Source organism: Xiphophorus maculatus, chromosome 3, assembly GCF_002775205.1.
Source record: "Xiphophorus maculatus strain JP 163 A chromosome 3, X_maculatus-5.0-male, whole genome shotgun sequence".
Taxonomy (NCBI): Eukaryota; Metazoa; Chordata; class Actinopteri; order Cyprinodontiformes; family Poeciliidae; genus Xiphophorus; species Xiphophorus maculatus.
Window position 1 is genome coordinate 16,812,786 of NC_036445.1, and position 24,752 is coordinate 16,837,537.

The 24,752-nt window shown below is 39.4% G+C and overlaps 2 protein-coding genes across 2 annotated transcripts; both read right to left on the reverse strand.

Annotated features, from left to right (window-relative positions):
- Positions 1-1,886: 1,886 nt before the first annotated feature.
- On the reverse strand, positions 1,887-15,384 carry cdh17 (cadherin 17). Its single transcript, XM_014473124.2, has 19 exons — positions 15,325-15,384; positions 13,235-13,291; positions 12,750-12,845; positions 10,659-10,793; positions 10,424-10,559; positions 9,731-9,889; positions 9,262-9,414; positions 8,809-9,014; positions 8,579-8,710; positions 8,346-8,496; positions 7,640-7,849; positions 7,483-7,559; positions 7,216-7,404; positions 5,834-6,078; positions 5,198-5,328; positions 4,372-4,590; positions 4,178-4,288; positions 3,843-3,959; positions 1,887-2,585 (listed from the first exon to the last, which is right to left on the reverse strand). The coding sequence occupies exons 2-19, from the start codon at positions 13,280-13,282 to the stop codon at positions 2,497-2,499; spliced, it is 2,604 nt and encodes an 867-aa protein (XP_014328610.1). The 5' UTR covers positions 13,283-13,291; positions 15,325-15,384; the 3' UTR covers positions 1,887-2,496.
- A 2,122-nt stretch (positions 15,385-17,506) lies between these two features.
- gem (GTP binding protein overexpressed in skeletal muscle) lies at positions 17,507-23,164 on the reverse strand. The gene is made up of 4 exons (XM_005810567.2): positions 20,045-23,164; positions 19,850-19,926; positions 19,363-19,567; positions 17,507-18,301 (listed from the first exon to the last, which is right to left on the reverse strand). Exons 1-4 carry the CDS (start codon positions 20,397-20,399, stop codon positions 18,018-18,020), a joined length of 921 nt encoding a protein of 306 aa, XP_005810624.1. The 5' UTR covers positions 20,400-23,164; the 3' UTR covers positions 17,507-18,017.
- Positions 23,165-24,752: the final 1,588 nt, after the last annotated feature.

The window sequence follows — 24,752 nt, forward strand, 5'->3', positions numbered from 1 at the left end:
GCCACAAAACTGGGGAGGAAACCGTGTCTTCCAGGCAGACCTCCGTTCGACTCACGGTTCACAAGTTTTAACATTATTTTAAAGCTGCGTCAGAAACAGAGACGGTGGCAAATTTATTTTATGGCGCTTCAATATTGGTATGTTGCGGGAAATTAAACTAAACCAGTAACTAAAGACGAACATATTGAATCAGTGTGTGGTTTACATAACCACATACGCTGTCGACCAATAGGAAGCGGAGAAGCGAATATGACTCCCAATGACTTTTTTCACATTAACTATTATATTCGTGGCTAAAATATTCCTGTTAAGATGTAGTTAGTTAAATAGACTTTACCGATGGAGCTAAATTAAGGTTATAACACAGTAAGTCATTGAAATAGTTATATAGTAACTAACATGTCGATGTAGTAACTCTTAATAGAGCTCACTACTACTGTATATATACAGACCAAAAGTTTGGACACACCTTCTCATTGAATTCAATGAGAAGGTGTGTCCAAACTTTTGATCTGTACTGTACATATATATATATATATATATATATATATATATATATATATATATATATATATATATATATATATATATATATATATATATATATATAATACTTGTCCTATTTTATTAGTTCTTTTTCTTTTTCAGGATTGCTCTTTTAATTTTCTTCCTAAAATATCCCAAACTATTCATTAATAGGTTCAGAGCACCAGAATGAAACTCCTCCCTCTGTTAAATCTTGCAATATTTTATTCTTTTGTTTTAATTGTTAGATAAGGATAACAAACGACAAAAAGCCCATTGACAGTAGTTAGTTGAGATTTGTGTGAAAGACTTGTTCCTGTATAGTTTTATATTGCACAGTTATGCAGATCTCAGCTTTTCAGAGGTGACAAAATGTAATCTGGGTAATACTTGGTGAGATAGAATAATTGGCATAAATATTATTGATGAAGTACAAATAAATTAACTTAGCTGCATGTATTACAGTATATAACTGCATGACTGTTCACTGTTGCTGGATTGTTTGCTTAATTCAAGCTTACTGTTGACAAAATTGCAACTTTTAACCTGCAACGCAGTCCTATTAAGCCCCAACCTAAGCAGCTATGAAATGAAAAATCAGTTCTAAAATCTAAGATCAACAGAGTTTCTATATTTGGACAAATGTCCTCTCTGGTGGTGACTAAACGGCTGAAGGACAATATGGCTGCACGTCTGTGAGAGTGTGGGTGAGATCTGATAGGAAGAGGCGGTTCATCCATCACGTCGTTTACTCTGTCTTTCATCCGCTTCCACGCTGCTGATCCTCAACCTTTCAACTTCTCCACGCACCTCTGTTGTGGAGAAGTGTTGCTCAGATACAGATACAGATGGACTGCAGACATAAACAGCGGGTCGTGGCTCCGTCCTTTGGCTTCTGGATCCCACAGCAGGCAGCTCACCGACTCACACGTGACACATGGCTGGGAGTGGGCGCCTGTTCGTGGAAGCACATGTGGGCCCCCGTCTCAACCTTCACTTGCATGTGTGTCGGGGGCCTCTTTGTGCTGCGTAAAAGACCACAATCATGCCATCTTCCTTTCAGCACAGCTGACAATCTGCGGCCCGTCTCCCACTGTCAAAGAGATGACTCAGAGCATCACTCTGCGAGGCTGCGCCGCGGCCTCGAATGCTTAGCGACAGACTGGCAAGCAGAAGGAGGAGGGGATGCAACAACACCGACTGTAAACGCAGAGTAAAATCTACGACGAAAAAATCACAGAGGAGACGTGTAAATGAAGGTGAAGAGTGGAAGTTTGTTATGTCACCCCATCACCTGCAGCAACACGCGTCTTTCCTGATGCTGAGCAGCAGAAACGAAAAAAATCCAGTGAAAACCAAAGTAGATCCCAGGTTTCTGTTTATTGGGAAGCTGCACTTTACAAAAACAATCCAATAACTGTTCATTTGCATGTTACTTAACACCAGCAGACGCTGGGCCTGGGAGGAAAAAAAAAACATATTAAATCATTTGAAACGATGAAACTGCTAATGAGGCGCTCTGAGAAAGCCATTTTAATACATTAAGTCAACAAGCTGTGAGAACGCTCAGCTGGCCAGAGTGACTTTAGTCTGCACTGCACCTAATAATCAGACTCCACTCATAAAACGTTTGCATGAAAATAAACTAAAATAAATCAGAAAACTTGAAAGTGAATAAAGGGATTTTCTTACATTTCTATATGTAATTCTCTTAGTTTACTTACCAGCAAGGATGCTTATCGAAAATAAATATGGATGAACTGGATGTTAAATCACATCTCACTTAGTGAAACATCCAAACAATAAAGACTAAACCGTCTCACGGGAAGACAAAAACAAGATGCATGCTTACAGTTTTCAGGCAGGTTAGGGAAGAGAAAACGGGTTGTGTGTATGTTGTACGGCTTGCAAAACTCCTCAAAGGTAATTTGTGATACTTTCTGTATATAAATAAAACATATACTCTTGTCTCTACATCATGGGTTTCCGCTCCCCGTCCTCTGGTTGATTGTTGTTGTTGTTTCTACTTGAGCGCTTTACCGCTATGATGAAGATGACAGCTGCAACGAGAGTAAATATGTAGTCAGTTGAAGCAGAAAAATGTAGACGCAAAAAAGTTTTTTTTCAAACCTGACTCAGTTTCAGCGCTTCAGTCAGGAGGAATGGGACAAAACGTAACTATTATTAGAAGCTTGTGGACGGGTAACCCAAAATGTTAAAAACGGAATCATGGAGTTTCAAAAGAATTTCACCAAACACTAAAGGAAATAAAAAAAATACTATTCTAAAGGGGCAGTGTTATGTGTTTTTCAGTCACATGGTGCCATTTTACTGCACAATCAAGTAACTATGTTACCTTCAATTATAAAAATGCAACATACAGCTCTGGAAACAAATAAGAGACCACTTAAAATGACCAGCTTCTCTGATCATGTTACATTGTTCTTTCATTCTATGAACTACTGAAAACATGTCTCTGAAATTCCAAGTAAAAATTTAACATTTATTAGCAGAAAATGAGAAATGGTCAAAATAACGAAAAAGATGCAGAGCTTTCATACCTCAAACAATGCAAAGAAAACAAGTTCATATTCATTTAGAAACAACAATACTGATGTTTCAGCTCAGGAAGAGGTCAGAAATCAATATTTGGTGGAATAATCAGGAGGTTTTCAATGCGGTTCAGTGCAGTGGAGTCTCTTAATGTTTTCCAGAGCTTCATATATAAAATATCACTTAAAAGAAATTTGACTTTGATATTTAATGACTTGAAATTGGGCTTCTGTCTCTTTAAGAAACTCTTGCTCTTTCTGAAACTCTACCTTCAGTAAATCATCACAACATCACTCCTCTATTAAACCTTTAACAAATTGTTTTGTGAAGTAGCTCATTTAATGAGCTCAGCAATTCCACCAGGTGTTTGCTAATTGCTGCTGGCTAGTCTGAAGGAGCTGAGTGGGGGAGTTGTAGGGGAGGGCTTCTCTGTGAAGTGAAAGCTTGGAAACTGCAACTTTGAGGATAAGGTAGCTTTAGGTCCACCCAGGCGTTTTGCACAGATGAATGGTTGCCATGGAGATTAAAGTATTTCTCAAACATGCACGAAAAAATCAAGACAGCACTCCAGGTATGTTTTTGATGTGGGAATAACAATATAGCATGATGTAAAGCTAATGAAAGAAAAATGAAAAAATCGCCTTTACAGAATGCTGCCCCTTTAATAAAGTTTAGTCTGATTTAATATCATGCAGAGAGAGAAAAAAACTTTCTCTTTTTGTAGTATGTCTTAACCTTTGCTTTCAACTTTATGTCTGACTTACCACAAAATCCCAGAACGCCGACTAAGATCCCGATGGTGACTCCCATCGGAGGTTTGAAGCTCTTTCCGTGTGGTGGGGTGTAGCAGTAGCCGAAGGTTGTACAGTTGCATATTTTCACTGGAAAGCAGAGAGGAGACATGGAGTGAAGCATCATTTTTGCCTGAATTGAAGTCCTTCTGTCCTTTATGTGTCCACGCTCGTCACTTTTAGGCAACGTGCCACAATTTGCCGTCATTATTCATCAGGTACAAGAACTCAACAGAAAAAGAGCTCTCCAAAAGAGAAAAGGAGAAAAATGAGGTTTAGTTTGAAGACAATTTAAACAAATAAGTTACCCTCAAACGCGTTTGGGATGCCCATCCCTGCTCTGTCTTTAACGGTGATCTGAAGAGAGTACGTTCCCTCCTTCAGGGGTTTTTTGGTCAACTGCAGCTGAGCGGAGGAATCTGCACAGAACCAGGTCAGCAAAATCTGAGTCAAGAAAACCACGTCTCTGGATCGTCCTTTTGTTTTTATCAAACAAGCGTACCATCACGCTTCGTCAACTTCCAGTTGGGGGATTTCTTTGTCAAGACGAAATCAAAAGGACCAGAGAAGGGGTCTGCATCACCGTCGTTAGCCTCGATGATGAGGGGTTTGATGTTCTGCATGCAGATGAAGTCATCGTTCTTTGTTAGTTTGGGAACGTTGTCGTTGACATCCAGCAGCCGGACGTGGACGGCGCGCTCAGAGGACTGGGCAGGATTGTCTGTGGAGGCAAATCAGGGACAACACTAACATGGACATGAAGACAAACAAATGCTTGATCCATGTTTACTTAATGCAGGGCAGACTTAATCTTTACGGCTCATACTTTTAAGACAGTGTTTAGGCCTTAAATATTCAATTGAGTCCAGAAATGGAGGATTGCACATCTATAACAAAATCTTTAACATTTAGACTTGTCAAATCTGGACTGGATTCATCTACTTTAAACAGTATTTGTTTTAAGTTTGTACATTTGTACCATTTTTTTATTCAGTACTTTGTTTGGCTTCAGAATAAGAACCACAGACGTTTAAAACCCAAAGAGGTTGAAAAAGCAGTAAAATGACAATTTGTTTTTAATTTCTGAAAGAGTTTCTGAAAGTGCTGGATGAGTGATTCAACTATAAATCACAGTAAAGACACTTTAGTTTCAGAGATCATTAATTTTATTTTGTGTTAAGGATATAATGTGGCACCTAAGCATATTTCCATGCTATGTTTAGGTTCTCTCATGATCATCCAGACTTGGAAAACGACTAAATTAAATTCCCTACCAGTCCTCAGATCTAAGTTTCACAGTAATTTGCTGCTATTTTGCCTCCACTCACTCTTCTCGAAGGCCGTGACGGTGACAACAAAGGTCTCCAGTGTCTCTCTGTCCATCTTGGTTTTGGTCTTGATCTCTCCAGTGGCAGGATTGATCTCCAGCCAGCCCTTATCATCGCCGTCCAGCTTAAAGCTGCACACAAACACACAACCATCAGCGGCTGCTTGAAACCACAGCTCAACTGTGATAAACACTCACTCTGAACTTGTGACCTGTGCAGCAGTGGTGCACAAAAATAATCTGTAGTTTTCTTCAACAAATCAACAAGCCGACATTCAAGCTCTAGTGATAGATTTCAGTGATATGTTTCTGTTGTCTGCTGTCCTAAACTTAATGTACTCAGAAAACAGTGGGTAGATTTAGCAACTTCGGCTAAATGTATTAGACTTGAGGGGAAGAAAAGTTCCGAATTTAGTTAGAAAATAAAACAAGGAGTGATGCATATTTGTGAGATTGCCTCTTTAGACATAATTTAGGGTAAAAACAAACTATAAAAGCATCTCAAGATTAAAGCAGCCTTTCCATCCTGCATCTTGTGTTCCTCTTTGAATGTTCATTTCCTCTTTGACGCACTGCCGAAAATGAAACATTATAACGTCTAAAGCAGATTTGAGAGAAACAGCTGAGCTCTCTTTACCTGATCTCTTTCCCTTCTGGGTCTTTTGCGTTTATTTTCAACAGCACTGATCCCTTTGTGAAGTTTTCTGGTACGACGACGTCCATGAAGTTCATCATGAACTCTGGGGCCTCATCCACATCGTTGATGGTCACGGTCAGGGTGGCGGTGGATTTGCTGGTGTACTCCACACCTTTCCTCAGCGGCTCTGTGTTACGAGCATTGATCTGGAGGTCAAAGGTGGAATGGGACTCGAAGTCCAGAGGCTGTGGAGGCAGAAAACAAACTGCTTAGAGAGACTGGATCAAACAGGTGGACATTGTTTTTTTTAATTCACAATAAGTCATTGGTATGTTAACTTTTAAATGCAGACGTTCTACCTTTTACATTAAAAAACAGCGATAATAAGTTTTCAACTACTTAAATATTATTTACAGCAAATCTTCAAGTTTAGGCTTTTTTAAGAAAAGATTTCCATCAGAGATGTGGCAAAAAAATATATATTAAGGGAGTAACCATCAAATATAATAAATGTATTATATTTAATTTAAAAGCAGGGATTTTAGGGTTATATTAGCCGACACAGTACCATCTGCATTTTGAGGCACTCATGGTAAAAACTATTGTTTTCTTTTGGAAATTGTACTTTTATAGCATTAACATAATGTAATCCTGAAAGTAGATCTATACAAACTCCTACTAGTATATAAATTGTTTAAAATTATAATCCACAGTTTATAAATTGTGGATTACTTATCCTTACTCCTTATAGAAACTCCTGCTAGGTTATAATTGTGAAGTACTTTTGTTGTTGTTTTGTTTTTCTGTTGCTTTTCTTCTGTTTTGTACTTTATAAATAAAATAATCTTTACCTTACCTTACCATAGCGCCCCAAAGTCTCCTTAACAACATATTTTTAGGAAGCAATGCCAGAAAACAAAACTTTTTCTGTCCTACCATCACAAACGTAAACATGCATTTTGCTATACTCTACTGGGATCAAATGTTTTGGTCAGATAAAACTAAGATCGAGCTTTTTAGCAGCAAACAGTTCACACTGGGTTTACCATGAAACAAATGCACATTGTAAGGTAGAATGGAGAATCCATGAGGCTTCGAACCTCTTTATCCCCTCAAAGTTCTGCTGACCTTGCTGGAGAGGATTGCTTTAAGATTCGTAATGAACCATAAACATAAAAAGTTCACCAGACACAAAAACAACCATCATCTTGTTTCTCAGACCTAAATCCATTAGAAATCCAATCAGCTATGATCACATCTTCCTAGAAGGAAACAATGACTTACCCCTTTAATTACTGTTAAACAAAGAAATACTACAGATAGGGAAAAGAAACCAGTACAAAAATGTATTGTAAGTGCACAGACGTGTGTAGATATTTCACCTTTGCAATGACGACATAGCCGACTCCTTTGCCGTCAGTTTCCACAGTGAAGACGTCTCCGTCGTTTCCGTTGGAGATCTCGAACATGATGTAGGAGCTGCCAGTGTCGGGCTCGTCTGTGTCTGTGGCTTTGATGGTCAGCACCGTGGTGCCCACCTCAGCGTCCTCCGCCAGACTGTGGTTTCCGTACTTCACACAGAAAACACACTCAGTGAGAACATCCTCCAAACAGCTCCACCAAAACGAAACAATGATCGCCGAACTCACGTAGTTCTTCTCAAACACGGGCTCCTCGTTGTTCACGCCGATAACCTTGATGATCACCTTGCAGATGGTGCTCAATTCTGGGTGCAGGAATTCATTAAAAAATAAAACTCTCCTAAAGTTTACCTTAAGATGTGTTTGTTAAAGGGCTGAGCGTTACCTGAGTCGCTGACTTTGACGTCTAAGTTGTAAATATTCTGTTCTCTACGCTGAAGCAAGCGCAACGCCTGGATTCTTCCATTGGTTTGGTCAATAGAGAAGCTGTTAGGTGAGCTGGATGGATCTTGAGAGATGATGGTGTAAGTCAGTAAAGAATTGATAGTTTCTGGTTGGTCGTTGTCGTGGGCCACAAGCCTTCCCACTTCGCTGCCTGAAACAAAAGATAAAAACAATCAGAGTACGTAATTCAGAAACTCGGTCTTAAAAGGGCCCCGAAGGTGCTCCTAAATAGATATACTGACCCATTAAAGCTGCTTTATGTAACTTTTATATGTAAAAAAAAAAGGTTTTTACATATTTGTTGAAACTATCACTATGCCTTTAAACAGACAATCTGTGGGAAAAAAATCAAGCTCATCTGATCTGATTTCAGACAGAAATCAGAGTCTTTCTGCTCTCTGTCCAGCTCCTCTGTCAGATGAACCTGCTGTCATCTGAATAAACACCTCTCCATCACAGGAGGAGGGTCTTAGCGCTGTCAATCATCCTTGAGTATGTATTAATACATACACATGGGTGTATGTTATTTTAGTTTTAGTTTGTCATGACAAAAACCTGGCTGCAGCAATAGCGAGATGAATAAAATTTGCTGCAGCTGCCCCATTTTTGGTGTTTTGTGGAAGTGTTATGTAATAATCACAACTTACCTATTGGCTCATTCTCCTGGATCTCCATTTCAGTTTCCTCTTCTTTACACACAGGCTCATTGTCATTCACGTCCTTCACCAGAACTTGAATCTCCATGGGTGGGTCCACCTCAATGTCATTGGAGTCTTTTGCAAATACAACTAAAATGTACTGAAACAAGAGCAGAGTGAGGAATGTCAGAGCTTTTCTAATCCACGTTGTTAAGGAGTGTTGTCACGGCTCTGTTTTCTACCATGTCTTTCTGCTCTCTGTCCAGCGCCTCTGTCAGAAGTATTTCTCCATTTTCTTTAATCTGGAAAGGGAACCTGAGTTCTCGCTCCTTCTGCACTAACGAGTAGCCCGCATCAGGGTCATTAGACTGGACCTGGATGCAGAAACAAAGCAGAGGATGAGAGTCAGGATCTGCCTATAGAGTAGAATTAGTGAGATTGTTTTATATTTATGTGTTCTGTTCCAGCTGACCTTAGCAATAACACGAGGATAATCTCCTTTTAAGTTCTCCTCAATACTTAATGGTCCAGGGTTGACCCACAGGTTGGGCTGCACAATAATGTGAACTTTGGCAATTGAACTCAGACCCGTCTCTGTGGCTCCGTCCAGATCCTGAACACGGACTAACAGGACGTAGTCGGGATCCTCCAGAGGGTCCAAGTTACGCCTCTTCATCTCTAACCAGCAAGAAGAAAACTAAGATTAGAAACGCTTTATATTCCACTAAAAGTGTTCAAGGGTGCAAAAAAACCCTCAAAACATTGAATTTGGTGATATTAACTTGTCTCCCTGACTGAGCTCAGATTAACACCAAATTATCCACATTTTGGTAAACTTGAATCAAAGTGTATCAAAGTAACAGGTTTTAGCTGATAATCTTTAGGCCCAAAATAGTGAGAGCATCTGGGATTTCAGGGAACAAACCTTGTGTCGCTACGCAGCTGAAGAATGGATTTTGTTCATATGGGATCTTCTGTCCTGGACAGTAGTCGTTAAACTTTCGTTCCAGTGAATCGATGCTCCGCTCTTCTCCCCTGGAAAACTGGATTCCTGGTTTGGCCTTCAGCATTTCTTCTCCTGTTGAAAGAGACACTGATTAAATATCGATTATCAATATTTAAACTGAGATGCACAAATTTAAAACTGTACAGTTTCTGGCAAATTTAAATTAGTAAGAGTCAGCATCATGCGACAGATTCAGGAAATCTGCCTCCAATCAGCATTAATCTTGGGTGGACAGGATGATCTGTGTAATCTGGATTTACACTGCTGCTATTCTGATGGATTACAGGGAGAGAGGACAGATTACAGATTCTCCCACAGATGGTGAACCTTGCTCAGCTTTGCCGGGCCTCAGGTCTGTGCTCATGTGTGAGGATGAATTTTATTTTACCCTCTTTACTGGTGGAGATCTCTCCGGTTTCGGGGTCGATCTGGAACAGGAAGATGTTGTTGTTGTTGGGGACCTGGCTGTGCAGGCTGTAGCGCAGACGAGCGTTTGGAGTTGTGGGGTCGTCCTGGTCGGTTGCAGACACTTGGACGAAGGGGACATCTGAAGAGACAAACAGAACCGGAGTTATGCTTATATTACAGAGAAAGGTTGACAAGAGTAATTTAAAACAGGGCCTGGATCAAAGGTGGGCCTACAAAAATGGTCATAAATTCTTAAATAAATAAATAACTGGTATGTTTGACTCCTAACTGGCTTCATAATTTCAAAATAAAACAAAATAGGTAAAAATAATAGAGAGATTCACAGCTAAAGTGAGCAAATTTATGGACAGGATAATTATTAACCCTTATCTCAACAAATCTGGACCTTATTAAAGACTGTAAAGAAGAAAATAAATGTTAAAACACATTTTCTTATGTTTAGAATTTGTATCATATTAGATATTTATGGATTACAATAGGCTTTATTTAGGCGAGCTGATCAATCTACTGAAGTAAAACAAAAGCCTGTACAAAAATACTTTGTTGGTATATTTTGAAAATTATTAAGTGTCTGAAATATGCATAAAAATAACAGTTCTTCAACAGCAGAAGAAACTAGATATCCTCTGATGAAGAGTCACATGAAGCTCACCTGGTTTTCTCCTCTCCCGAATCACAGCTGTGTAGACCTCCTGATTGAACCGTGGAATGTTGTTGTTTACGTCCAAAACCTTTATGGTCACAGTTACTGGGCCAGCCACTACATCCTCATCTCCCATTGCCTCCACCTGGATGTAAACGCACACAATGCTGCTCATGAACAGGAGCTGCATTTCCACCACAAATCATGAGTTTTTGGAGCATGAATAAAAGACAGAGCTTATTACGGTGAACATGTAGTGGGTGCCCTCAGACCAGTCGAGAGGTTTCTCCAGGTAAAGCCAGCCGTCGTTGGACATTTTAAAGATGTCCAAGCCTTCTCCGCTCATCTTGAAACTAGTAACACCTGCAGGGACCTGAAACTATACAGTGGAAAATGGGAAAGACAGGAGAACAAAGATTAGACTTAATACAACGATATATGTCTCTCTTTGTTCTTAAATGTATAAAACGTACTACAGAGGCTACACAGAGTGACTTTTTCAGCTTATTCAATAGGTTACGAGAAAACGTAAATTATGACTTATGTAATTCTTCTCCCAGCTAAGGCCTTATAACTTTCTGTGTTGGATTTGTGCTATTAACTTGTGATTTTAGAGGTTTACAGTTCTCTTTGCTCCCTGTCACATTTTATTCACCACTAAAAAAGCTGTGCAAAACCTTTTATTGGAGCGGCATAATGAGATTGCAAAAATCTTTTTAAACCCGACCTTTAATTTGATTACATTTATTTAGTGGAACAAAAAAAAAAAAATCCCATGTTACAGGAGTTTAAATAAGATCAGAGGTTATAGGAAAACCTTTCCTTACTAATACACAACTTTCTCCTTTCTTTTTCTGGGGTATAAATATGTGTCAAAGCGGAGGCCCATTTGTCTCAGGAGCACTTAAAAAATGGAAAAGATGTGTAAACATAACAGAAAGTTAAGGTAAATATGTGCTGAATTGTACGAGTCGGAAAATGACAATAAAAATAGCTATTTTGACAATGATCAAAGTTTATCTTGTCACGACAAACAGAGACGGTAAATAACGTAAAAACAAATCCCTAAAGCTCCATGTTAGTCGTCTAAAACATTTTTACCATGGGTGCAATTAAATATTTTCACTGTAAAATCCGTAATAGAGCAAAAAAATTATAATTTGTACTTCTGAAAATCTATTTCTAACATGAAATACATTTAAAAAAACAGGAAAAATAGGTTTGCTTTCACTTTCTACGTTTCTCACATCACTTCTAAGAAATAGGTTTAAGGGGAAAAAAAGCAAAAAAAGCTCAAGCTAAAGAGCTTCCACTGACGAGGTGCTTTGAATGCAGCATGTTTACAAGCTGAAAGTGGTTGGAGATAAATTGGGGAAGGACTAAATATAGAGGAAATAAAAAGTACAAACACGGTGATTGGTAAAAAAAAAAAAAAAAAAGGGTATGACTCAATGCTAAGTTGGCCCTCAACTGCAAAAACAACCAAAATAGAGTTAATTCACCAGAGTAACTCAAGGACGCTTGGTACTCTGGCTTCTCTTCATGTTGAAAAAACAAACTGAAAATATCTTAACGTTTTCCTGAGCAGAACTCAATCATCTTACATCAGACTCCTCCATAACTTTCTCCCTGACTTGTCTGCAGTATTCCTTGGTCTTCATGATGCTGTTTGTTCATTAATATTCTCTGGGAACTTCACAGACCAGATGGATTTCAAAAGAGATCTTATTCCACACAGTCAGAGAAATTACTTAAGACAGGATTTTGTTTCGCTGGATTTGGCCGTTTGCAGAGTAAAGAAGTCTTAATACAAATGCACATCACGATTTGCAGATCCTGTTTGTCTAAATAAAATAAAAAACATGGATTGTTTTTCTTCCACTTCAAAATTATTTGCCACTATTTCTGTTGGTCTGTCACACAACGTTCCACTGAAACACATCAAAGCTTGTAGCTGTAATGTGAGTAAAATGTGAAAAAGTTCAAGGGGTGTGAATACATTTAAAATGCATTGTTATTGGCAACAAACAAAACGGTTTTGTTCAACGTTTTACAAACGTTGTTCTTTAAGTATTTGGGGTTTTTTCTATTCGCTTTTCATAACCAATCATGATGCTGACCTGTTTATCAATTAACCACATCTTTACATGTCCTAACTACTTAAAAAGAAAAGCAATTTGAGACTTTTGTGAATAATAATTACAATAAAAAACAGAAACTCTCAGTTTCAGTATTTGGTATTTTGTCTTTTTTTCAAGTTTATATAACTCTGGTTTCCTACGAAGACGTTTTGAACGATCCAAACTTCCCAGATCTTCTTCGTTGTGTATATTACCTGATGCACCGGATGGGGCACTGCCGTTGCCTCGTTCACATCTAATGAAATGTCCACAAAAGGGCCCTTCAGCTCCTCCAGGTCCATCCCTGCAGCCTGTCGAAGCATGAAGAGACGGGTCAATCATTCTCAAGTACAGCAGAGCTGAAAGTACAACTAAAAGTCACACAGAGTCAACATTAATCTGGTCAAACATTGAGGGCAGTTATTTATTGAGCCAAAAATGCTCGACAGCGGATATATTTCTACATTCCTGTTGAGCGCAGAAGAGCAAAGTCTGAAGACAAACTGCAGATTAAAGTTTCCTATAAAGGTGTATCGTCTCACAGAGAATAGCCACAGTACATTAAAACGCTCCTCTGACGCTCCAGATGTAAGCATTTACACACATCGAGTGGCTCGCAGACACGTTAACAGCTTCATGGTTGAGATGAATATGTATCAAAGGCCGGCAGAGGCAGCAGTTGGCAGTGCTATGTACTCACAATGCTGAGCAGGAATGGGAGCAACAACAGATGCACCATGGGTGTCATTACCACAGGCTGCGGAGGAGGAGGAAGAGGAGGCGAGGTGGGAGAAAGGAGCAAGAAAAACAAAAGTGACAAAATCAGAACGGATTTCAAACAACCAAAAGCATCTAATCTCTTGTACCTCAGTGCTTTACCAGGTTTCTGCATGTTTGTTGTTTAAAAATACTTTAATTTGTGTAAATGGATGAGATTAAATCACTTATTTAAGCTCAGAAACAAGTTACACATGACTTTAGTACAGCTGAAGTTGCTGTTTTCAGCTCTGGGGATTTTACACCAAGGTTGCCAAAGTTCTGTATCTTTTACATGTTTACAGGAAACTTCATTACAGTTACTAACAGATCATTTAGCCCTGATTAACTGTTGAAATCCAAATTTAAGAGTCAAATCTTTTCGAATAAAGGGTTTCCATGATACAGGAGATAATCTGGGCTTTTATCAAGAGCACTTTGATTTAAATTTAGAAAAACTAAATTAATCAACTTTATAGGGACACAATATTCTTAGGTGTAAACATGATGTTTGTTGTGCTGCATCATGGGTCTTGCAGTTTTGTTCATTACCTCATTCACAAGTTACTGAGTGAATAAACATCATTCTATGCATTTATATTTAAAAGTGTTGACAGAAGAAGCAGTGAATTAACAACAAAATGCATCATATTACTGATATGTCTGGCCATATTTAAGCATTTAAGGTTATTTAAGACTCTGAAGAAACACATTTTATCTTCTATCTTGAGCACAATGAGTCACTGATTCACAAAGACATCGGCTACACCAAACGGAAATTTGTCCTTGAGTCTGCACATGTGCACACTTTGAGCTGAATGGGACCTTTAAGTTCACAGAGACTCCACCTTCCTGGTGAATCAGCGACCTGCCCTGCAGGAGAAACTGAAAGCCAGCTGGTTTTCTGTCCTGTAAATCAGATCCTGCAGGGTTGAACTGTGACAGGCTGTTTAAAGATCCCTACAGAGTCGGAAGTCCTATTTTAATACTGCTGCAATGGCTAAAATAAAGTTTAAATTTGGATATGTTTGGACCAGTGTGATGAGGAATGATCCATGTGGGATTCATTCTATTAAAAATAACCCAGTTTGAAATACTGGGTTGTTTTGTCTTCTGTAAAACTTTGGCAGATTTACAGCATAAAAGCTCAGTTAAGATCAGTTATTGTGGTAGATTTCTGTTTGAATAAATGCAAATAGAAATATATATGACTACAGAAACAAAGCCAATAAGAAACCTGAACAAAATAAGAAAGTAATTACTAGAATGATTTTTTTATATATATGAACATGATGGTAAAGCCCCTGGTCTGGGACTTGCAGGCGAAGGAGTCGAGTGAAGTCGACCCATTTAGTGAAGGTGACATTGACTCTTGCCTGATGACCTTTTCATTTCACAACACACTTAGTATCAGCACAATCACCTGAGACTCCTAAATAAAATAAAAAAAATCCTTGTTTTTGAACATTTTTCTGCTACTCAACATCAGATTTAATAAAAATAATCAGTCTGTTTATTGGTTCCATTTCACCTCACTGGTTACACCCGATCTACCTACCTACATATATATATATCTGGGTCAGTTTCATAAAAATCAAATAAGGAAGTGATTTGTTGTGAAGATTTAACACTCTGAAACTGAAACTTATAATGGCAGCACAAAACAAGGATTTCAGATTATCTCTTAAATCTTCAGCACAACGATTAAACAGTCCCTGTCAGCACAAAATTCACCATTTATTATGATAAATACAACATTTTTATGCATGCAGTTGCACATGTAAGACGCACACTTGAAAGCAAATTAGCAGGAGTTCATATATGCCAACGCCTTGTTCTCGGCCTCGCCAAAGTCAAGTCAAGATCACAGTAATCTGGCAATAATCTGAAAACACTTGACAAATGTACCAAATAATCTACCAAAGTCAAATCAAGCAGCTCTGTTTTCTTCTATTTACATCCTAAAGAAGTTCAGCTTCAGCAGGCCGAACACTGACACACAGAACGAGGACAGAGGAGACAGAAGTGACTTACCTTACAGCGGCGACCAAATGAGTCAAACCTCAGAGCGATCTGAACAGCTTCATCCCTCTGGTCAAACGTTAACCCGAGTGTTAACCATCATGTTTTATTGGATCTAATGATTGTCTAATCAGCCTGCCTGTATACGGAGCCGACCAATGATGGGGGAGCTCACCTGCTTGACAGAGACAGGAAGAGCAGGGCATTGACTCATACAGAAGACAAACCCATTATCGCCTGATATTAGCTGTAAGCTTCACAGTTTGACTCAAACACAGGAAGATTTCTTCTGTTTTAATCAACGGGAAACAAAAGCAACCAATTCATTGGCTAATTCTTTGAAGGATTGGTAATTTTTAATCATCACATAGTTTGATTGTGAACAAAAGTTTAAAACAGGACAAAACAACGTATGAAATACAGGAATTTCCTAAGCAGCTCAGAGATCTGTGTTTATCTTTCTAATTTCCCCTCAGACTTTGCCCTTTGGACCTCGGCCCTTTTTCTTGGGAGATTTTCTATTGGAGGCACAGCTGATAAGGAGCCGTGCGCTGAGACAGAGGGACGGACAGATTACTCTGACAGTCTGTTGCTTCATAAGACTCTAAGAAGTCATCTGCAAGGTGCAGAAGGTCACAGCACGCATGAAACTATTAGAAAGTTTGACCTTAAGCTCTCAACATCAGCTGCTCCAAGCCTTCCTGCTTACCGGAAGCATCAAATATCTGAAACATCTTGCAGCTGTGTGGAAATCTTTATTTCGTGTCTTGCAGCTCCAATGGGAGGTTTGACTTTAACCATCGTGGGAATGAAAGCTTTATGTTTGGCATCACAACAGAAAGATTCATCTGAATTGTTGGTTGGATTCAATTTTAACAAATAACTTCTGCAAATTTACAGAAGGAAAATGAGTGGACAGTATTATTGCAGATTTTCTCAACTTGTATTTACAGAAACAGTCAAAAATATATACAAATACCCCAATAAATATTTGGTTAAGAACCCCCCTTTTAGTTAAACTCACCTGAAAAAGCTGACTGACCAAAGCGAATTATTTTAAAAATTCAGATATGTATTATCTTTAACAATGAAGCATGGATTAAAAAGTCTGGAAATACAATTTTTATACTCTATTTTCTTCTCTTTTTTTCACACTTATCCAGACCTCAAATTGCTTTCTTTTAAACCCAGCAAAACAAACAGCTGGAGGCTTGATAAAAATCTGCAGCTACTCTTACGAACAAATCATTTCCCATCTGGAGTCATCTTCACGTTCAGACATGAAAACACTGAGCTGTTTGGAGAATTCAAGCTTAGGCTCCATCACCTAAAACATGAGACGAACTGTCAAGCACAGCAGTGGCAGCATTATGCTGTGATGCTTGAGAATTGAATAATGAAAAAAGGAATAAGCACTTGGCCTCACCAGCTAAATAGTTCAACTTTGACACAGTCTTACTTTCTGATGCGAAACACTCAAAATTTGTTCTTGGACGGACAAAGCAGGCTAACATCAATTTACCAAAGCTAAAATCTAATGGGAATGATGTGGCCTCTGGTTAAAATCTGGAAACCATTTTGTCAAGAAGAGTGGATGTAGTTATGCTGCATGGAGCCTGATCCCATCCTGAGCCGAGAGCTTTGCAAGCTAAGCTAAGAAAACGGTGCGAATCCACAGAATCAGGCTGTGGGTGAATCCCTGTTTGATTGGCTCAATATTCAAACTGCAAAGTTGGAGGTTCAACAGATGAAGCCATGGATTCAGATGGAAGTGACTCTGTTATGTAAAGGATTGGACTGCATGAGCGCCAGCATGCTCACAGCCATCTGCCTGCTTCCCCTGAAATCCTCGTACAGATCGCACAGCAAATGCTACCTTGGCAACAGATTCCTCCAGTTATTTTCCACCTTTGAGACAAAGTTCAAGTTTAGAATCTGAGCTTGAAGTTCAGCGTCGCTCTGTGACCCGAATCCTGACTGGTTCATAAACTTTTTCCCTCTTTGAAATGACACTCACCGAGGAGACTGGTTCTGTTTCTCAGCCTTACCGTCACCGCCTGACTCATCCTTTATCAGCTCAGTTGTGTCGCGGTTAAATCCTACTAGTGTGAATCTTTTGTGTGCTAAAGATGAGTCATCCATTTTGATTTCTCATCAACAACGTTGAAAAGACACAAAAGGGGGCCTGCTGTGCTTTCTTCCAAGCAAAAGCGTCACTTTATTTCTTCAAACAGTGATTCAAAGTAGCAAAAGACAATATAGCATCGACTTGCTCTTACAATTAGCGCATAAAACACTGCAGCATAAACAAAAACTAAACGTTTAAGTATCACACAGGTCTTAAAAAACACATGTAAGGGAATTTTTAGTTATTTACGCATTTGTAAATGACAAAAAAGCAAGAAGCGGAAAGAACTAAGAAATAAAACAATAAAAATCACTTCATTTTCTTAGTTTCTTCTAAATGTCATACTCATGTCCCATGACGTTACTGTGAACTGCAGTCCATTCAGACTGTCAACAGCTTGATGCAGACCTTCACCTCCACCTCCACCTCCACCTGAACGGAGGGTGGAAGGTAAACGCCAACTCTGAGCTCGTCGGAGGCAGGAAATGTCCCTCCAGCTCCGTCCACGGCTGCTTTTCTGCAGCCTTTAACTCATCTCATTTGCTCAGGTGTTTCCCCATCTGCATTCAGGTTTGGTCTACAGCACTGACAGATTGTGGCAGGACTTGGATTTGAGCCAGAACGCCATGCTGGGATTGTTCTTCGCCACCACCTTGTCGAGGAAACGCTTGGCCCTGACTGGAAGGCTCTCTCTGCGCTTGTCGCAGTGAACGCGCCTGCGACGTCTGCTGTCGTCTTTGGAGTCTCGTCGCAGGCGCAGCTGTCTCACAATGCCGTAGAAAGCCTCCCAGACGTTGTGCTGCATTGCTGCCGAGGTCTCGATGAACTTGCAGTCAAACACCGCGGCAGAAGCACGGGCCTCTGGAAAAACAACAAAATTATTCACTCAAAAACCTTCAGATGTCTTTGAACTTGTAAAAACAACATCCACACGAATGTTGATGTATTTTATCTGGTAGATGAGCAAAAACTTTCAAGTGTAATAATTTTAACTCTGGCTTTACAGAGTCATGTTTGACTGTGACCCAGCATCCTGCCTTTTGGTGCCTTCAACATGTTTTCTGACCCCCATACTTAGCTCAATCAACTCACCACACATCACATCTGACAAGTAAAGAATAATCTGACATGCACCTTTTCCCAAGAAGTTTTAACTCCACAGCCAGAGGGAAACGACACAGGGATGCAACATTGTACTTTCTGAGTTGTATGCAGACACATTATGCCTTTGTTATAGACCACATTGTTTACACATGAACAGTTTTTAAATATGGAAAATGCTGACTGGAAATAAATTTTATGCCACTGTTTTGGTGACCCCTGAAGCCCAGCAGCGCCCCTGTGCAAAACGACAGCCACCAAAATGACACACGGCCTGGGACATACATTGCACTTCATAAAAAATAAATACTTTATATAGGCCCAAATGAATTGTATTAAAGTTTGGGGATTTTTACAAATATAATCAATGCTCAAGTATTTGAAATTAAGAAATTATACTAATTATTTTGGGAACAACATAGAGCTACTGCTCTAGGGATGTATTAAACCTACCCGGCATCAATTAATGTATAGAACTACCTGTTTTACCTATTATATTGCAATTTGAATTGGTAGAATATTTTTTTGTGGTGGTTAGGGCACCAAAACTGTCTCCAGCTCAGGGGCCCCACATCCTTGTAAATCCGGCCCTGCACACAGGTCTTCTCATGGCTTTCTTACTTCCTTATCTTTCAATAAGGCCAGATTTGTAGAGTGAGTGACTAATAATCAACATTTGGAAATAATTTCCATTCACTTCACACTTATGTGCAACATTTTGCCAGTCCATCACATAAAATCCCGTCAAAAATACTTAGAAATGTGCAACAGATACTAAAACAATTTCAAAAGTTAAGATAATTTTTCCGGTGTCTTCTTACCGCTTGCCGACACTTCTCTCCGCCTCACCAGGTCGCACTTGTTCCCCACCAGGATTATGGGTGTGTGCCGGGCAGGACGAAAGCGACGTAGGGTTATCCGGAGCTCTGAAGCTCGCAGGAAGGATGCCCGGTCAGTGATGGAGTACAACAGCAGGTAGGCGTCACCTATCTGCATGAAGCGCTCCTGGGTCCACTCATCGCCTTTCTGCAAAGATTGCAAAGAGTTAAAATCTGAAACACTAAAAACCCATCTGATAGAGTTTCCTTTAAACCATAATCAATGGAACGTTGACCATATTGCTGTTTTTGATGATGGATCTAAATAAATTGTAATGTTTGTTCTCAAATTGGTAACCGTGTGATGTTTTTAAAGCACTTTGAACTGCCTTGCTGCTGATATGTGCTGTACAAATAAACTTGACTGATTAAATGAAAGGTAGTGAGTGCAGTGCGGGATCCAGGCTGAAATGTGGCCAACATATCTCACCTCTGCATCCCAGGTATCCAACAGGAGTATAGATGCAGTCTCTCCATCAACTTCAATTTCCCTCTCAGACACTTCATCTGGAAATAAACATGAATTTTAAGTTTTACTCTAATAAAAAAAAGTACCCTATTAGTAATTCAATTATTAATATCTTTTAAAACTTTGCATTGTTGTAGTAATTTAAACATGTCATACCTCCACACAGCTCGCAGTCGTCGCTGTCCATGCTGTCCGCTGCGCCGGCGAAGATGCTGGCGAACGCCGTCTTCCCGACGCCGCTGGCCCCCAGCAGCACCACCCTGTACGGGCTGCCGGGCTCCACCGAGCCCCCGGTGGAGTCAACGGAGATAACCGAGTCCGATGACGACCAGCTCCCGCGGCTTCCGTCCGACTCGCCAGCGGAACTGGCGCAGGACTTGGAGCGGGAGATGCACGCAGGGACCCGGGCAAGGAGGCCGTCCGGGAGGAGGTGGCTGCCCGGGTCGCAGATGCTCCAGCGGTGGAGCTCCGTCTGGAGGCGGAGGCTGTGCCGCCGCACACTGGAGAGCATGGTGGTGGTTTAGGGTGACGCGGTGAAACCTCTGAATGGTGTTTAAACAAATTTTTTCGGGGAAAACGCACCCAAAAGTAAGTCTTTTTTTGAAAAAATCTGCTTTACTGGGTATGACATTAGCAGTGTTTCTTCATCAGGTTTTTTTGACTGAAGTGAAGTAAGTTGTGCATCGCCAAAGATCGGTAAATCCCGGAGCACTTGTCCAGCTGGCGTGTCGTCTCGGTGTCCTCTGCCTGCTGCCTCAGTAATCTGCGGCTCTGTGCTCTGCTGGGGTTTCCCTGCAGGCTTTATATAGGGGGCGTACTGTTTTGATTCACGTCCACATGGCAGAGAGAGGAGCTTCATCTGTGTTAGTTTTCCTCCCCAAAAAGAGATTGAGGAATGTAAGCCTTCAACAATCCAGTTCTGCAAAGATTACAGCTATTTCACGTTTAAAAATTATTCAAATGTAAGTGCAGATTGGCGTGTTAAACATTTTACTGTTAAAATTAACTTTTCCACATTCAGATGGAACAAATTTTTATTTAACTGGCTGTTACACAATGTTAAGAACTACAAAGTAATATTAATGTATTAGATCACAACCTCTGCATCCACATCAGGAAAAATTAAGCTCTTATTTCACAGAGTCTCTAATAGTCCACTAAATTTCTACTTATGGAAATATCTCTACTTGGTCAGGTTTTAGATATGGAAACCATTTGGATGGAAAAAGAATAAAGGAGGGATGGATGGATGGTAAACAACCAGAAAGATGAACAAAGAGGTGGATTTTTGGATGTATGGATGGTTTGTTAGATGGCAAAACACGAATAGATTGATGAACAATGCGATGGAGAGATGGATGGATGGACAAATGGACGGATGGATTGCCGGAATGATGGATGCATGAGTTAATACACAAATGGATGGATGGATACACGGCAGTATTGACTGGATGTATAAATTCACAGACATCATGGACACTGTATGGTTTACTCAATTAACGCTGATAAAAGAATGAGCTCGCTATTAAGAATTCAATTTCAATTTTGGGTGTACACCTTTTGAAATGTCAAATTTTATAAGACAGAAGGCATAAATATTATATCTGGAAGGTATTAATGTTTTTTTTATGGAAGGTCCTAGAGGACTAGACCTTTTAAATAGTTTTTAATTTCCTATTCTGACCCCGGAGAAACAATCTTTCATCTTTCTGCTATATAATTGTATGCACAGCAGAAAGAAGCTTGATTTTATTTGATAAAAAAGCCTCTGTAGATACTACAGCTGCACAGGGTTGTGACTATGTGTTAGTAGGCCACAGTTTCACTTGAATTGTCACTAAAAAAAATTACTTTTACTACGCTCTTATGCCTGAAATCATACTAAAACAGATGATCATGAAAAATGTTTTACTGGATGCCATTACAAAAATAAGATGCGAATTTGTTCATTTTTCACACATATTGAGTCTTTCTCACTTAAATACAGGCTGACTATAGAAAGTTGTGCAGCACAAATTAAGTTATTTTCTTTGTATGAATGTCTTGTTAAAAGCAGAAAGGAGGCAGACAAAGAAAAGTCTTTGCATTACTCATCTGGTCTCCTCTTTTCTGAAAAACAGTCGACATCTTGTCAAGCATCGCTATTATAAACTGTCTTCTTTCTCTGCACGATTGAATAAAAATGTCACACAAACAAAAAAACAAACATTAGGCTGTTCTCTTCTAGTCGTTTCCTACACTTTGTTTACCCTGCAGACATTTTGACAGCTACTGTGACAGAAGTAAAAGAATATTCTCTGAGCATCTGTGAGGCAGAGGTGGGCCGTAAAATCATGAGCTCTGCTCTGTACAGCAGCTCAGCGGCCATCTGACTGCAGGCAGCACGTGTCGGGAAGAGGTCGACAAGCAGAGGATTACCTGCCTTGGAGGGAAAAAAATAAATAAATAAAGCAAAGTGGATGAACAGATTATTGATCATTAAAATCTTTAGCACAAAAAAATCCATGCGCTGAACAACCCAGAGAGGTTAGAGAAGTAAGTAAGTGTGCTTTAGAGTTCCTGCAGAAAGACCCCTGACAGTTTACAGAGACTGGGGCGTCAATAGTTGTTGATGATTTACTTCCCTTCATATTAAATGCTAATTTTACTTCTTCCAGTCTGAAATTAGTAGCAATAAAAATGTATTTCAAAGATTTCCACTTATTTTTGGAAGGGGTCCAGAAACTTCAAGCATATTTTTTAGCAAGCCCACCATGTTGCTGTTAAGTAATTTTTCTAATTAAATTTACTAATTCAGATGTAATGCAGTTAAGAATTATAAACGAAGCTGTATTTAAATTAAAATACTGCAATTATTTGGATTTGGATTAATTCATCAGCTTAAAAAAAAAAAGAAAATGAGCCCAGAGAATCCTAACTTGGGTTTTAAAATCTGAATCTCCTGCTGCTATTTAACAAATAAAACGAATGAACTTCAATCAGCTACTATGCTGATATCTTCTGAAATGCGTGGAGTGCTTGTGCTGAGATACTCTTAATAATTATAGGATCACTTACAGATCAGAAAGTGCACATCGCTGCTCTGATCCGCTGTTCATGATCGCTGCTCAGCTTCCAGCTCCTGGCTGATAATTAACAGACATTACAACACAGACTAACAAAGGAACAATAAATTATTTGCAAATCCTACTTTTTCCTTAGCGTTCTCTTTACTCAAGCATAAAGCTGAGATGTTTTACAATTTTAAAAAGTTTGTATACAGAATCAAACGTTTTTCTTTTTAACAAATCTGCAGGAGAATTAACATTTTAACACATTTTAAAGTTGTTTTTTTTTTACTTATTACTGGCTTTAAAAAATAATTAGGAATCATTCACAATAAATGCAAACTCAACATCACAGCTCCTAGTTAAAGATGCTTTTTGCGCCTGAGCAGTGAGCAGTGAGGAACGACAAGGCCCGACGCTGAAAGACACGAGGTGTGGCTCCACACACTGATAACAGAGTTTGATATCAAAGAATCGGGCTTCAAACACGGCAGCTGATTTATTATGTGCGGAACCGTTTGCTGCAGCTTATCTTCGTTCGATGCTATCTTTGCAGAGCGAACATTTCACTCAGATCTACTGGCCGTCACAGTATTATAACAATAAGCTGCGTTTGAATCAACCTGTCAGTATTTTGTGAATGATGTAAACATCGGCTCGTAAACATGTGATCCTCATTTTCAAAAACGCACGAGAAAAGCAGCAGCAATCTGTTGAAGGGGAGGGTTGCTACAGAAATTGTGGAATTATTTATTTATTTTTCACTGTTTTTCTGAGACTTACGGACGGGGCTGCGGCCTCGTCTGTGTGACCTGCTGCTGTGTATTACAGCTCTGATCTGATCTGCCTGACAGATGACCAGACTACATTAAAATCCCCGTTAAATGCTGGAGGGGAGCCAGGGAGGGCGGGACGCTCAGGCCAGCTGCAGGCAGCAGGGGGATGTTGATGGATGCACACAGAGAGAGAGTTGACCTCTTTCTTTCTACTCTCCCAGAAACGCACGAGGCCACAGTCACCACCACGAACAAACAGCCGGTGCTCACCTCTCTCTAAACTTTCTACATTTAAATAGATGTAAGTCACATATATAACAACCACACCAACGCTTTGATGATCATATTTACTACTTTACGTACTTTAAAGTATTAAAGTTTGCTGATCTAGTCAAATTTAAGACTGCACAAATAATATACAAAGCAAAAAAATAAAAAGTTGTGTATCTCCGTGAAATAGTTTGCCAGAATATCTTAAGTAATAGCAAAACAGTTTAAAAGGGAATTAAACGAAAGCTACACAGTGACATGAATATTTGAAATTTGACTGAAACCTTGGTAATGGTGATTTACTTAGTTTTTAACCTTTTCTTGTTTGGACTTAATTGTTGATCCTGTGTATACTGTTAATTTTTGTAACACAAAAGCTACAAAGAGAGGAGATTATTTATTTGTAATAAACATGTAAGGGTGAGCATGTGTAAAGCTTCAGTTTATACCTTTTCGATCTATACAACACATCTGAACGTTTCTATTTGACTTTCGAAGTTATTTTGTGTGTCTGTGTGTTTTACATAGAACAAACTAAAACTAAACTCGTCTTTTTAATTGTGACGTAATTTTCTTCATCCAGACTTAAAGGTGAATAAGTGATCGTTGAAATGTGACTTTTCCTTCTGTCATAAGGCTGTTTTTCTCAGAACTGGTTAATTTATGATCAACCAATAGCCAGCCTCTTGCTGCCAAGGTTACAAACATCTGGTTCAGTCTGAAGGCAGGTGCACTTTCTGATTAGTAAGGTCACATTTTTCCTCTAGTTTG